The 15786-nt window shown below is 49.6% G+C and overlaps 1 protein-coding gene across 1 annotated transcript in view; it reads left to right on the forward strand.

The window, feature by feature from the left end:
- The first annotated feature begins 309 nt into the window (after window positions 1-309).
- Window positions 310-15786, forward strand: part of DACT1 (dishevelled binding antagonist of beta catenin 1) — a 28194-nt gene continuing 12717 nt past the window's right edge. Inside the window, exon 1 of the mRNA XM_079988968.1 lies at window positions 310-864. Coding sequence (XP_079845094.1) covers window positions 496-864 — 369 coding nt within the window. The 5' untranslated portion in view covers window positions 310-495. The remainder of the gene's footprint in view (window positions 865-15786) is intronic.

Here is a 15786-nt window from a genome sequence, read left to right on the forward strand (position 1 = left end):
CCCTCGTGGTCCCTTCCTTGCAACTTTGCGATTCCATGATTCTATAACCGACGTCCAAGCTGCTCTGCAGACTCTCTTTCCCCGCCGCTCCGTCCGCGCGCCCCTCACCGCGGCGGCGTCTGGCCGGCTTGGCGCGCGTGACCTCCAGGGGGGCTTCCTCCGCCGCCGCCGCCGGGGGGCGGGAGAATCGGAGGGTGGGAGGGAGAGAAGGAGGGAGACGGGGAGGCGCCGCGCCCGAGCAGCCGGGAGAGGGCGAGGGGAGGAGCCGGGAAGGGAAAAGGGGGCTTGGGAGGAGAGCGAGCCGAGACGCCGCAGAGGAAGGAGGCAGCCTGGGCGCTCCGGGGAGAGGCGGCGGTGGGTCCGGGATGCGCTTGCCGGGGGGCTGCCAGATCCCGGTGCCGCGGGGCTCCGCGCGCTGAGCGCCTCGGGGGTGTGCGGAGCGCATCTTTCGCGCCCGGATCTCCCTGCTCTGATCGGGGGAGTGCCGGCTCGGGGATGAAGCAGGCGATCGCGGAGCCCGGGCAGCTGCAGGGCCCCCCGGCGTCGTCGGGGCGGGAGCCCGAGGCCCGGGGGCCGCGCGACGGCGCCAAGAGCGAGGCGAGCGAGGCGGAGCGGCTGCGCACCCGCGAGCGCCTGGAGGCCACCCTGGCCGGGCTGGCCGAGCTGGAGCTGCTGCGCCAGCGCCACGAGCTGCGCGTCAAGCGGCTGCTGGCCGCCGCGCCCGCCGATGCCCGGCCGGGGGGGAGCGGCTCCGGAGAGACGGCGGCGGGAGAGGCAGCCGCGCCGGGGGTCGCCGCCGCCGCCCCGCGCAGCCTGGAGGAGAAGTTCCTGGAGGAAAACATCCTGCTCCTGCGGAGGCAGCTGGTGAGCCCAGGGGCGCAGCGCGGTGGGGGCGCGGCGGAGGGGCGCGGAGACCCCCCCTTGCGGCGGAAGGAGTAGGTGCGGGCACAGCCGTCCTCCAGCCCCCGCGCCTGTTTGCAGCGCACGGGGCGCGCGGCGAGGGGACCTCTGAGCGCGTGCAGAAAGCTCCTCGTCTCCATCCGGGCGCACGTGGGAGTTGGCAATCGGGTGTCTGTTTTCGTCTCCTTTGGGAGACCCCCCTTGTCTGAGCCTTCCCTCGGGTAACGGCTGCTCTTTATTAAGAGTCCTGAGCGCCGGATTCGTTGGGTTGCAGCAGTGGCGTAGCGTGGGGGGTGCAGGGTGGGGGGCCGGCCGCACCGGGCGCAACATCTGGGGGTTAGGGTTAGGGGGCGCAAATCCACGGGTTAGGGGTGCAAATTACTTGCCTTGCCCCGGGTGCTGACAACCCACGCTACGCCACTCGGTTGCAGATCAGGAGCGCCTCAGAGAGAGGCGGTTTGCAGGGGATAAAAAGAGGTTTGTCTTGGGCGCCTGAGACAGCTTCCCTGCTGGAAATACACTTGGAGATATATTTTTTTAGAGCTGCTCCATTGGGAGCGCAATGACCGGTCACTTCCATACAGAAGTGACCACCCCCCAAAAGCTTATGGGGTGACTGTAGATGGGTTGGGGGGGGGGGGAGAAGGAAAGAAAGGGCAAGCGCCAACTCATCGGTGAGGGTGTGTGTGAGATCGAGTGTGCATGCAGAATAAAACCGAGCTGTCTGTCTCAGTCGGTTACAAGTCAGTGGCAGGCAGCCCCATTGCAGGGGATTTGAGGCTCCGCTCCAAATGAGGGAGCAGAGAGTGGATCTGGGCACTCACCCGTGGCCATACAAAATGTGGGGACACCCCCTTTCTTGTATGAGTTTGTGGGAGACGCAGGGGCACTGTGTGATTTGGCGTCTCCCAGTGCTCCAAAACATCAGAGCTGCAGGATGCAGAATAGACACCAGTCTGTCTCAAAGAATCGAATGGTTCTGTCTGAGGCAATCTGCGGGTAGTATCCTAGTGCAGAAATCAGAATAATAATAATTTTTTAAATCTGCTCTACCCTAGGCAGGACAGCCAGACTCCTGCTCCTGTTCTCCGGCCTCCCCTTTGCTCATCCTCTTTGGGGTCTAACAATAGCAGCCATAGCTGCTAGTATGTAGTGATTAATTACTGCAGCTTCCAAATGAGGTGGAGGGGAGGGAGCTGTGGGTGGGTGTGTTTGCCACCGCACTGCACTGAAAGTAACCTTAGGGAATGGCTTTTCCTTTTTTTCCTTCCTAAATTCAGTGGTTTTTCCTTTCGTCTTTTCGTGGGAGATTTGGGGAGGGCACTTGGCGAAGAAGTGTATCGCCAGCTCGCTGTATTCCTTGGGCACGGACTCCAGTATTAGATTGCCTGCTGCATGGAATTAATTTGCCTCCTGCAGATGCTGTTAAGGGACTGTGTGTCCGTGTTGGCAAGAGCAGACATGAGGGCCAGGAAGGAAGCATTTATCTTATTGAGTTTCTGTCCTTGCTGGGGCCTTTCGGAGATTGCTTTTGTTGAATCGTAAAAGGGGAATTAGGAAGAACTGGGCGAAATGATTAGAGCATCACCTGATCTCTGTAGTCTATTTCTGTAGTCAACTCTTAGGTGTCCAAGAACACAATTCGAGGTACCTGGATTAAGCATGGCTCAAAGGAAGCTTGCCTTAAATTGAGGCAGACCATTGGCCCATGTAGCTCAGTACAGCTTGCACTGGCTGGCAGCAGCTCTCCAGGGTTTCAAATGAAGGGTGTTCGTGGAGAGGCCGGGGATTGAACCTGGGACTTTTCTGCGTGCAAGGCGGGCACTCTGCCTCTGAGTTTACAGCCCTGCCTGTCCTGGGAGGAGGAGAGCCTGCAGAGAACAATGGCTGCCAGGGAAATTCTCCTGCACAAGCATCACTGAAATGAGTGGGAACGGCGCTGCTCTTGCATGCTTTCCACTCTGCAAAGCCAGCGGGAACACCTTCTGCAGCGCCGCTAAGAAATACACTGGCAGCAAAGGCATGGGAATTGGCTGGTGCTCCCCTAGACTGGATCCTGCTGCTGCATTCCACTGGGGATAGTGCAGGAGCAAAGGGATCTTTGCCCACTGCAGCAAAGGAGGGTTTTCCTTCCTTTCCCGTGCGCAGCTTGCAAGGCAAGAGGTTCCAGCTGGCTTGCGACTGCTGGCACCCAAGGCCTTTCTGTGTGCTCCGTTCCAGCGGAGGTTTGTGCAAGGGAAGTTTCAGGGGAGCTGTTACTTTTGCCACAATGAAAAAAGAAAGGATTGTCAGACTCGAGTCTCTTGCCCTTGGCAGCTTGTTAAGTGAGGCTGTTCATGTCTTCTGTGCCACGACTTTCTCTGCCAAGGAAGGCGAGGTCTGTGCGCCGAGGCTTGGGAGTGGGGGACGAAAGCAACTCAGCTTCTGCAGTCAAAGTCAGTGAAGCCAAGAATCACTCCATCTCAGTAAAAATAGATGGAAATGTTGCTTATGGCCCAACAATGTGCTTGATTGGTATGTTTGATTTTGAACAATATATTAAAAGGCAGTGTGTTGTGCATGCAAGAGTGCAAGGAGCATTGGAGTGGACTAGGAGCGCCGCAGTGGGAAACATTACAGGGGGTCACGAAGTAATAATAATAATGATAATAATGATAATAATAATTTATTATTTCCCCAGCCACTCTGGGCAGCTTCCAACAAAGTATTAAAATACAGTAGTCTGTTAAACATTAAAAGCTTCCCTAAAGAGGGCTGCCTTCAGATGTCTTCTAAAAGTCTGGTAGTTGTTGTTCTCTTTGACATCTGGTGGGAGGGCGTTCCGCAGGGCGGGTGCCACTACCGAGAAGGTCCTCTGCCTGGTTCCCTGTAACTTGGCTTCTCGCAGTGAGGGAACCGCCAGAAGGCCGTCGGCTCTGGACCTCAGTGTCTGGGCAGAATGATGGGGGTGGAGATGCTCCTTCAGGTATACTGGACCGAAAAGGGGCTGGGTGATGGGTGACGGTGAAGGACCCACAAGTAGCGGTCACTTGCTAGAACAAACAAGAAGCCTGCAGCCAGGAAGCAGAATGGTCAGTTCAAATAGCTTCTACTCCTCATTTTATCAGTCCTGGTGTCCCCCTTTCCCTGCTTGCCAGGTCACTGTTGCACCGACAGTGGAAGTAGCATGCAAGATTCCCCATCTTTCATACAGCAGCTCTTTCAGGATCTAGAACCTGAATGCCACAACGCTCATTCCGTTCTACAAATCCTGTGCGAAGTTTTCAGTCCCAGCCAAAGGGATAGTTTTCGCTTCCCTCACAGGAGTTGGACTGCACATGTTCCAGCAGCTCTGTTCCCGGATCAGTTGGAAAGTTTGTGGACATTCTGTGCCATACAGCGTTAGAAACTGGGATAGAAAAGCTAGAGGCCAAATAGCTTGTGGGACCTGGGTTGTGGGTGCCAAAACAGAATGTCTAGTCGCTACTGAAGGGGGTGGGTCGGCAACACTTTTTATTTAGTATTCTGATAAGCATGGACTAATACGCAATTCACATAAGTGACACATTGTTCATATCACATTTTTAGCAGAAATGGTTAATGCATGTTTAATTCGGTGTTTACAATAAAAATATTGGTACCATACTTCAGTTTTCAAAACATTCTACTCTTTATTGTTAAATTCCTTAACGTATTGTCTATCCTTAATGTATACAGTGGTACCTCGGGTTACATACGCTTCAGGTTACAGACTCCGTTAACCCAGAAATAGTACCTTGGGTTAAGAACTTTGCTTCAGGATGAGAACAGAAATTGTGCGGTGGTGGCGCTGTGGCAGCGGGGGGGCCACATTAGCTAAAGTGGTGCTTCAGGTTAAGAACAGTTTCAGGTTAAGAACGGACCTCTGGAATGAATTAAGTTCGTAACCCGAGGTACCGCTGTACTTCAAAGCACATAACATTTCAGTAATCCTTGAGTGTCAGCCCAGACTTTTGGAGGTGCTCGCAAATGGAGAATTTTTAGGTGCAAAATGCACCTGACGCCCTGCTAGTTTCAAACCCTGTGTCCATAATAATAATAATAATAATTTATTATTTTTACCCCGTCCATCTGGCTGGGTTTCCCCAGCCACTCTGGGCGGCTTCCACAGAGACCAAAAATACACTAAAATGTCACACATTAAAAACTTCCCTGAACAGGGCTTTATTACCATAAACACAACAAGGTACAGGTGTGTGTGGAACATCTGTTTTGCAGGTGTGAGCTGGGAACTGGGCGATGAAGGAATGCAGAAAACGCATGGGCATTTTTAGCAGCTGTCATTGCAACCACTGCCATTGGATAGTTCAACCAGGAAAGAGAACCAATTTGGGGGGGGGGCAGTAATTCGGACCACAGACTTGCCCATAGTTTCAACCAAGTAACCGGGGAAAGAAGTGTTTGTTGACAGTATGTTGCAGATAGTGTTTTGGTAAGGTAACCACAGGATGGGAGAGGGCTGCTGTGCTCAGCTCCAACGTCCGGGCTTCGAACTCGAGCATCCGATGGACCACTGTAAGAACAGAATGCTGGATCATTTAGCCAGGCTTTTATGAAGACAGGCAGGTTTTGCACTAGCAATAATCTTGCTCCATGTGTCCAGATGTTCTGTGTGGGCACATCAGCAACAGAGTCTCCTCCAGCCTGCATGGTGCGGGTCAGGGCTTGCCATAGACCTCCTTGGTAGATGCCAGGCTGAAAGCAACCACGCTTCTGTCCCTCCAGAATCACAAGCCACCTTCCTCTGTGTTGCAATGCAATTTTTGACGCCCGCTATTCCTCGAAGGAACCGGAAGGAATCAGAGCTATGGGCAAGCAATAGAACACAGGTCCTGTATGCTGTCCTCCAAAGGCAGATGGAACTGGGGGAGGACATCAGAAGAACCTGATTTTCACAATGGTAAACCTGATGCTTATGGGAAGCCCATAAGCAATTGTTGTTGTTTAGTCGTTTAGTCGTGTCCGACTCTTCGTGACGCCATGGCAGGCAGAGGGCCTTCTCGGTAGTGGCACCCGCCCTGTGGAACACCCTCCTACCAGATGTCAAAAAGAACAAACAACTACCAGACTTTTAGACGACATCTGAAGGCAGCCCTGTTTAGGGAAGCTTTTAATGTTTGAGGCATTACTGTATTTTAAAATTGTGTTGGAAGCCGCCCAGAGTGGCTGGGGAAACCCAGCCAGATGGGCGGGGTATAAATAAAATAACAACAACAACTCTACAGTAAGTGCAAATACTGCAATGTCATGCAAATGGTGTAGAATTGGGGGAAAAGGCTCAGAAAAGGGCAGACAACATTATCAAGGGGTAGAGATGTTTTCACTTAGAGGGAAGGTGAATAAGAAGTGACACAATGAACGTTTCTAAAATAATTCAGAAAGAGAGTGAAAACTTCCCACCTCTCTCTTGTAATATTAAAACTCATGGATGTCCATTGAAGCAAAATCTTGGAAGATTCAGGGCTGGAAGACTTTTTCACACAGCGCATGGCGAAACCATGGAACTCACTAGCTTCGTAAGTGTGCGACCCCAAAATTTTGTTTGGTCCAGCCAGTCGAAACTTCCTGTTTCCTCCTGAGCTGGAGCATCCTTCCTTTTGCATGTGACTGGAGGTGGGTGTGACGTTACCTGTCCAGGTAACAAAAGGGCAAGTCACGCAGCGCACCTTCTCTCTCTTTGACTTCATCCGTTGTTGGAGCAGCCATTTAGCTAGAAATGCTCTGTTGGCTCTCAGCCAACAGAGGACACTGGGATTATCCCCATATGGGACAGATCCACATGTATATACTTTGTAACCAAGTCTGCCTTCAGGGATCCAACTGTGAACTGATGATGTGAGTAAACTTCTTTTATATACATTACGCAAGATTGTGGCATGTTTATTATTTTAAGAGAGATATAAGGGAACTTTGTTGTTGTTGTTTAGTCGTTACCGACTCTTCGTGACCCCCTGGACCAGAGCACGCCAGGCACTCCTGTCTTCCCCTGCCTCCCGCAATTTGGTCAAACTCATGTTTGTAGCTTCGAGAACACTGTCCAACCATCTCGTCCTCTGTCGTCCCCTTCTCCTTGTGCCCTCCATCTTTCCCAACATCAGGGTCTTTTCAAGGGAGTCTTCGCTTATGAGATGGCCAAAGTCTGGGAGCCTCAGCTTCATGATCTGTCCTTCCAGTGAGCACTCAGGGCTGATTTCCTTCAGAATGGAGAGGTTTGAACTTCTTGCAGTCCATGGGACTCTCCTCCAGCACCATAATTCAAAAGCATCAATTCTTCGGCGATCAGCCTTCCTTATGGTCCAGCTCTCACTTCCATACATCAGTACCGGGAAAACCATAGCTTTAACTACCCATAAGCAGTACCTGAGCACAACTGTCCTTTGGCCCAACTGCGCATTCAAGTAGCTGGCATTCAGAAGAATACTTCTTCCTCCAGTGTTGGCACAACATCCCCCTTGTAACTGGTAGCCATTGACAGCCGTATCCTGCATCAGTTGGTCTGATCCTCTTTGGAAGCCGCCGGGCTTACAACAGTGCATGTGAAAAGGGTCTAGGGGTCTTGGTGGACCACAAGCTGAACATGAGCCAGCAGTTGAATGCAGCAGCAAAAAAGGCTAATCTTCTATTTTTGAATCTGGTTCTTTCTGCCCAAGTGCAGAACCTTGCATTGTTGGAGCCCCAGTCAGTATAGACTTTGGAGGGAGGGAGGTTGAGAAATGAGGACCTGGCCTCACTCAGCCTCTTTCCATTTATTTTAATATATATATTAAAGGTAAAATAATAAAATCAAGGGGGGGGGGTGGACTCACAACCATACTTTAAAACATACAAAATATAGAATACTGAAACAGAATAAAGTTGCCTCAACTTTCCGAGCATCTGGGTATGCTTGTCTGAACAGGAATATTTTTAGGAGGTGCCAAAAAGAGGACAGTGAAGGCGGATGCTTGAAAATATTCAATTTGATACTACAGGATCAATTCAACACTACAGGATTGAAATTTCATTCTGAAAAGGCTTGGATGGATGATTAGATAGATAGATGATGATAAATAGATAGATAGATAGATGATGATAGATGATAGATAGATAGGTAGATGATAGATAGAGATAGATAGATGGTAGGTAGGTAGGTAGGTAGGTAGATGATAGATAGATGTCTTCAGTGTGCATCTAAATGAGTGGATTGTTGATTCATTACTAATGTTAATGAATGAATGAAAGGGGCCACCACACAGAAGGCCCTGCTTCTGGTGGACACAAAGTGAACAGTGGAAACTGTTGATGCCACCAGGAGGTCAGTCTCTCTAGTAGCCCATTCCCAAGTTGTTTAATAAAACCGTAGAATTGTACAGTTGGAAGGGCCTCCAAGGATCATCTAGTCCAGCCCCCTGCAATTCAGGAATCTCAGTTAAGCATCCGTGACAGATGGCCATCCAGCCTCTGCTTAAAAACCTCCAAGGAAGGAGAGTCCACAACCGCCCGAGGGAGACTGTTCCACTGTCAAACAGCTCTTACTGTCCCAAAGTTTTTCCTGGTGTTTAGTCGGAATCTCCTTGGACTTTTAAAATAAGAAACACCTTTGAGCCTTGCCCACCTTGAATCTGGCCTGGCAGCAGATAGACAGCTTCAACTGATGGCTTTGTCTTTTGATTCTGTGATTCACTCCTACTTTTTCTCCTTGCCCTGCCTGCCAGGCTGCTCTGATCAGCTTGGCCTCTGGTTTTGCACCTGCTCCAGTCAGCTGCTTTCTGTACAGAAAGGAGCTGCCCTTCTGCCTGCCCAGAAGTGGCAAGGAAGCCTCCTTAACAAATCGGAAGCTGCGTCGGACATTCGGGTTCCAAAAAACGTTTGAAAATAGGAGCATTTACTTCTGGGTTTTCAGCGTTCAGGAGCCAAAACGTGCGGTAACGGAGTTGTTTGGGAACCAATGTTTGACTGTATCATAGGTGGCGCTGTGGGTTAAAGCCTCAGCGCCTAGGACTTGCCGATCGAAAGGTCGGCGGTTTGAATCCCTGCGGCGGGGTGCGCTCCCGCTGCTTGGTCCCAGCGCCTGCCAACCTAGCAGTTCGAAAGCACCTCCGGGTGCAAGTAGATAAATAGGGACCGCTTACCAGCGGGAAGGTAAACGGCGTTTCCGTGTGCGGCTCTGGCTCGCCAGAGCAGCGATGTCACGCTGGCCACGTGACCCGGAAGTGTCTCCGGACAGCGCTGGCCCCTGGCCTCTTGAGTGAGATGGGCACACAACCCCAGAGTCTGTCAAGACTGGCCCGTACGGGCAGGGGTACCTTTACCTTTACTTTATATATATATATATTGGAACAGAACCAGTGTTAGAAACTCAGGTATATATGCTAGGCGCCAAATGGCTGCTTAAACCAAGGTTACAGTCGCCAAAACGGAATTTCTACTTGCCATTTGGGGGCAAGACACCTCTAAAGTCTTATTTTTCAAATGACGGAATGGCTGTGTTTGATACTTGGTTAGACATCTGGCTAGTTCAGACGACAACCTTGAGCTCTAGGCTAAGAACTTTGAGAACTTTAAGAAGGAAAGTCACTTGACCCAGGGACAGTCCACAAATATATTTGGCCAATTCCTGCCTCTTTTTCTTAATGTTGACACGGACCATTCAAAATGTAAGAATATTCTTCACAACTGTGAGCAGGGCAGTGGGGTAGGGTGGGGAGTGAAGACAAGCAAGAGCAATTAACTAGAACATTGTTCACTGTTCCTGCACAGAAAAAAAAGGCATTTTGGTTCCTGACATTCATTCCGATTATGCAGATAAAAGATAATAGATACAGTTCTACAGGGTGGGCTATTAGTGTGTGTGAAAACAGTCGAGATCCAATGATCCCCAGATGGTGGAGACATCAGGCACCATCCTGGCACCCAGAAATGTTCACTTGGTCGCAAGTGGCCACTAGCCAGGAGCAAAATGTCCCTGGCGAATTTCGAACCAAAGAGGTGGGACCTGCAAAACAACTGTCAAAAGGCCAGAGTAAAGAGTCGTGTCTTCAGCATGCGGTGAAAACGGTACAAAGAGGACGTCAATCTTTGGCGTTCTCCCCCCCCCCCGGGTAGTCTTCTCAGACAAATGTTGCATTGTAAGCTCTTTGCAGGCAGAGACCTGTGTCTTTTGCTTAAGGAATCCTGCAAAGCCCTTCATATGTTGACTGTGCTGCGTAAATGACAGCAGGCAGATAGATGCCAGAGGACTCTGAAGAGCTCTGTCACATCGATAGGAACCTGATGGATGGCTCACAGTCAGACCAGCCATCTGGAAGTCACGGGAAATGAATCTCGTGAGCAGCAGCTCAGCGTGGTGTGTGCATGTAGGGGAAGGGGGGAATAATGCATGGATGTGCTTTGTGCTAATGCACCTCACAGAATCGTAGAGTTTGAAGGGACCCAAAGGATCATCTAGCCTTTGTCATGTAGTGAATCAAGGTGCATTATCTCAGCTCCTGGCTCTCAAGATGTTGTTGGACTCTTACAAGCTCCAGCTAGCATGACCAGTGAGCCTTTATGTATTTATTATTTGCCTTTATATCCAAGGAGTTTAAGGGTGGTGCGCTCGTGTCAGGGGCTCAGGAGCAGAGGCACAGGGGAGAGAGGAAATGGAGAGCGAAGGGGAAGAATCTGAGGGCAGCGTAGGGGAGTATGAGAGTGGCCCGAGAGATTCCATGAGCTTCTCCAGCGAATCAGAAGATTCCCAGAGGGGGGCGCCGACGGCCAGGGCAAGGGGGGTCCCAGGGGGGACACACCAGAAGCAAGGGGCCAGCGGGGACTCCCAAAGCAGCAGCGAGAGATCAGGACCCGCTCCTCCACCAGAGCGTAGTGGGGGGGAAGAGTCCCATGTATCAGGACCAGCTTCTCCAGCAGGGAGAGAAGATGAATCAGGGCTGGCCACGCCTCCATCGCAGAGTGAGGGAACGGAGGGGAGGTCAGGTCCAGCTAGCCTCTCCGAAGGGGGAAGCAGTGACAGGAGCAGTGTAACGGTCAGGAAGAAGGTTGCCGGCTGGGCGCGCGCGCCAAGTTCGAATGTACAGGCGCGCGGCACAGCAGGTAACCCGGATTGGGAACCAGGTCCTAAAGCCCGCCGGAGGGAGGGGGAAGACTCAGGGGACTCAGCGTCAGAAGAGTCTAGAAAGGGCAAGACCCCAGCGGACAGGCGGACCCAGAGGAGGAAAGAGCAAACGAAGAGGTGGAGCAAGGCTAGAGTCTTAAACTGGTGTCTGGGGGGTGGAGATTCAGACGGAGCTTCAGCGGTCTAGGGTTTAAGACGTAGGGCTGCACGCCGCGGCTTTGAAATCGAAACTGCGTTTCAATAAAGACTTTTGTATATAACAACGGACTGGCGTTGGTCCTTTGTGAGCTGGGACCTCGGGCAGCTCTGACAGCTCGGTTCCCCATACTTCCTATTTTATTCTCACAACAACCCTGTGAGGTGCTTTAGACTGAGAGGGTGTGGCAGGCTCACGGTCACCCAGGTCTTAGTATAATAATAATAATAATAATAATAATAATAATAATAATAATAATTTATACCCCGCGCATCTGGCTGGGTTTCCCCAGCCACTCTGGGCAGCTCCCAACAGAATGTTGAAAACGATAAAACATCAAACATTATAAACTTCCCTAAACAGGGTTGCCTTCAGATGTCTTCTCAAAGTCAGCTACAGTGGTACCTCGGGTTAAGTACTTAATTCGTTCCGGAGGTCTGTTCTTAACCTGAAACTGTTCTTAACCTGAAGCACCACTTTAGCTAATGGGGCCTCCTGCTGCTGCCGCACCGCCGGAGCATGATTTCTGTTCTCATCCTGAAGCAAAGTTCTTAACCTGAAGCACTATTTCTGGGTTAGCGGAGTCTATAACTTGAAGCATATGTAACCCGAGGTACCACTGTAGTTGTCTGACACTTTTAACCACACTATACTTGACAGCCTCAACCTTTTTCTCTCCAGTAGTTTCTGTTGAAGGTTCAGGACTAGCACATGATGAGCCAGTGTTAGAAACTCAGGTATACAAGCTAGGCGCCAAATGGCTCGTTAAACCGAGGTTACAATGGGATGTCTAGTTGCTGTTTTTGGACGAGACTGCTCTAAAGTCTTATTTTTCAAATGATGGACTGGCTGTGATTGATTATCAATTAAACATCTGGCTAGTTCAGATGACAACCCTGAGCTAGGTTAAGAGCTTTGATGATAACTTAAAGCATTCGTAACATAAGAATATTCTTCACGACTGTGAGCAGGGCAGCGGGGTGGGGTAAGTGAAGACAAGCTACAGAAAATAACTATGACATTGTTCACTGCTTTTGCTCAGGCTGCACCAAAAAACAACACCACAATTTTGGTTCCTCAAATTCCTTCTGAGTGTGCAGATAAAATATAACTGATAGAATTCTACAGGAAGGGGTATTAGTGTGTGAAAACAGTCAAGACCCAGTGATCCCCAGGCACGCACCTCCAGATGGTGGAGACGCCAGGCACCATCCAGGAATCTTCACTTGGTTGTTGACACTCTCAATGAACTCTTAATAGGTTTGTGAGACAGGACTTCTCCTTGCAGAAGCCATGCTGGCTCTGCTTCAGCAAGGCTTGTTCTTCCATATGCTTGGCTTTTTTTATCTTTGCCAATACTCCCCATCCCATCAGTTTTCCCAGGATGGACATTAAGCTAGCAAGCCTGCCGTTTCCCTCTGGATCCCTTTTTAAAAAATTAGTGTTACATTGGCTACATTCCAGTCCTCAGGTGTGGAGGCTGATCTGAGGGACAAGTTGCATATTTTGTTAGAAGAGCAGTAATTTCACATCTGAGTTCTTTGAGGACTCTTTGAGTAGAGGCTATCTGGACCCAGCGTTTCGTCAGCTTTTATTTGGCCTGTTCGGCCTAGAACTTCATCTCTTGTCACCGCTGTCTGCCTCAGTTCCTCAGATTCCCAGACAGTTGTCTGTTTACTTAGAAAGGGCCACCATGATCGGATTTGAGAACATGACCATGTAATCCTATTAGCTGGGGAGTCCCGGAGAAAGCACCAAATCTTGGGACTTGTGCTCCTTGAGTAAGCAAGAGTTTGGTCGCCTTCCTAGTCCCAGTTAGCCGAAGCGTCAGCGATGCTGTGTGGGATTTGCCAAAGTTCTCTGCCCGTCACGTAATCCTGGTCTTGTGCCTGCTGGAGTGGACACTGGCACTACTAGAAAGGAAATTCTGGCATCATTAGAGAGGCGATAGACCTGCCTTGCCAATAGCCTACAAAAGAAACTCAAGTCTGGGAAATCTAATATATTCAGGTCTTCGTTTTGCAAGATGCTTTGTACCGCGAAGTTCCCTTTCAGTCTTAATTTAGCTCTTTTGTGCATTTGACGCTGGAAAGCATCATTTGGCATAATATAAATAGCAGCTGCAACCAAATATTGCAGCATGGAATGCTGCTGTTCAGGATTCCACCCGTTGCATTTTCCCTCCTCCCGCACTTGTTCCATCTCTGTCCCCAAACAGCCAGCCAGCAATAATTTTCTTAAGATGATTTTCTATCTTCTAGAAACCTTTGGGATTCTTCCAAGCATGCGGATGCCCCCTTCTTGAGCATGGGGTGTGCGTTTTGGACACAAATGCAACAGCATACACAGCCTGAAGATCAGAAACAGAGGGAGGGATAATCATAGAATCATAGAATCATAGAATCATAGAGTTGGAAGAGACCACAAGGGCCATCGAGTCCAACTCCCTGCCAAGCAGGAAACACCATCAGAGCACTCCTGACATATGGTTGTCAAGCCTCTGCTTAAAGACCTCCAAAGAAGGAGACTCCACCACGCTCCTTGGCAGCAAATTCCACTGTCGAACAGCTCTTACTGGCAGGAAGTTCTTCCTAATGTTTAGGTGGAATCTTTTTTCTTGTAGTTTGGAACCATTGCTCTGTGTCCGCTTCTCTGGAGCAGCAGAAAACAACCTTTCTCCCTCCTCTAATAATCTTGTGTCGTACATCATTGTTCGAAATTCACCAGCTGCTGGGCGCATTTTGCACTTGGCTACTGGCCACTTGCTACCAAGTGAAAACGCCATGATGGCACCTGATTTCTACATAGCTGTCAACTTTTCCCATTTCTTGCGAGGAATCCTATTCAGAATAAGGGACTTTCCCTTAAAAAAAGGGAAAAGTAGACAGCTATGTTTCTGCAGCATCTGGAGGCGCATACCTGGGGATTCTTTGACCTTACCTGTTTTCACACACTAACAACATAGCCTTCAGAATTCTGTCTGATATTTTATTTGTACAATCAGAATGAATTTCAGGAATCAAAAAGTCGTAATCCAGAATGCAGCAGCTAGGCTGGTGACTGGGAACAGCCGCTGCGACCATATAACACCGGTCGTGAAAGACCTTCACTGGCTCCCAGTACGTTTCCGAGCACAATTCAAAGTGTTGGTGCTGACCTTTAAAGCCCTAAACGGCCTCGGCCCAGTAGACCTGAAGGAGCATCTCCACCCCCATCATTCTGCCCGGACGCTGAGGTCCAGCGCCGAGGGCCTTCTGGCGGTTCCCTCATTGCGAGAAGCAAAGCTACAGGGAACCAGGCAGAGGGCCTTCTCGGTAGTGGCACCTGCCCTGTGGAATGCCCGCCCATCAGATGTCAAGGAAATAAAGAGCTACACACCTTTTAGAAGACATCTGAAAGCAACCCTGTATCGGAAAGCTTTTAATGTTTGATGTTTAGTTGTGTTTTTATATGTGTTGGAAGCCGCCCGGAGTGGCTGGGGCCACCCAGCCAGATGGGTGGGATATAAATAATAAACTTATTATTATTAAATTATTAGGTTAGGCTGAGAGATAGTAACTGGCCCAGTGTTGTCCAGTGAGCTTCATGTGACTGAGTGGGGAATCGAACCCGTGGCCTCCTAGGTCCTAGTTCAACATTCTAGCCACTAAGCCACATGCTGGATATATTCACAGTGTCATAGAATTGGCCTGAGACTGCTAGCTGATTTTCGTTGTGTGGAACCTGAATGACAACATCCCGCAAGCAAAGGCGTTGACGTTTTTTTGTCATCAGATCAGACCTGATAAGTTAATGAATTTTCCACCATTCCCTGTAACATTTTTTTCTTCTTCAGAGGAAATGCAGCGAAACAATGATATGTACAAAGCAATGTAGACAGGCAAGATGATGGAGAGATATAATGATGAGATTCAGCAGGAAAACTGATTGCTCTGACCCGGAGGTTAATGATCGTATTCTAAATATATTCTTTATAGCAGTTTGCATCAAGAACACCTTTGCAAATTTGCTTAAGCTCTGTTGTTATTTTGAGAAAGTAATGCATTTGTGTAACTGAGGATAGTGAAGGGAATTACTGTGTGCCTTTATCCCCCTTTTAACGTTGATCCAGCTCTCTTGCTTGCATGCTTATAAGCATATATAGATTGCAACAGAGGGTTATATCTCAATGCCTGCATTATAAAACACATTCGTAGCCTGACATGTTCAGACCCTGGGTCCTTTACTTTCCTGAAGACTGTATTGGATCAAACACACAGGGCTCCGATTCTGTTGACGTGCCCGGGGGTGGGGGTGGGGGGAGTACAACGAGAATCCAGTTAGGAAACTGGGTTTGACTGGGTCCAAAACTGGCACATCCTCCATGGGCCACTTTTGACAGGTGGGCTTATAACATTCTTTAACATAATAATAATAATAATTATAAAAAAGCTTCCAGGATCAAGGGGGAAAGAAGGTGTTTCTTTTAAAAATGGCACTGGATGGGATACGACGACATGGGTGGGAGGAAGAGGAAACACTCCCCTTCCTGGTCAGTAAGGCGTGCAGGATTTTAGAGGGCAGCATCATGGGTAGGACTGTA

This window comes from Podarcis cretensis, assembly GCF_951804945.1.
Source record: "Podarcis cretensis genome assembly, chromosome: 1".
NCBI classification, from domain to species: Eukaryota; Metazoa; Chordata; class Lepidosauria; order Squamata; family Lacertidae; genus Podarcis; species Podarcis cretensis.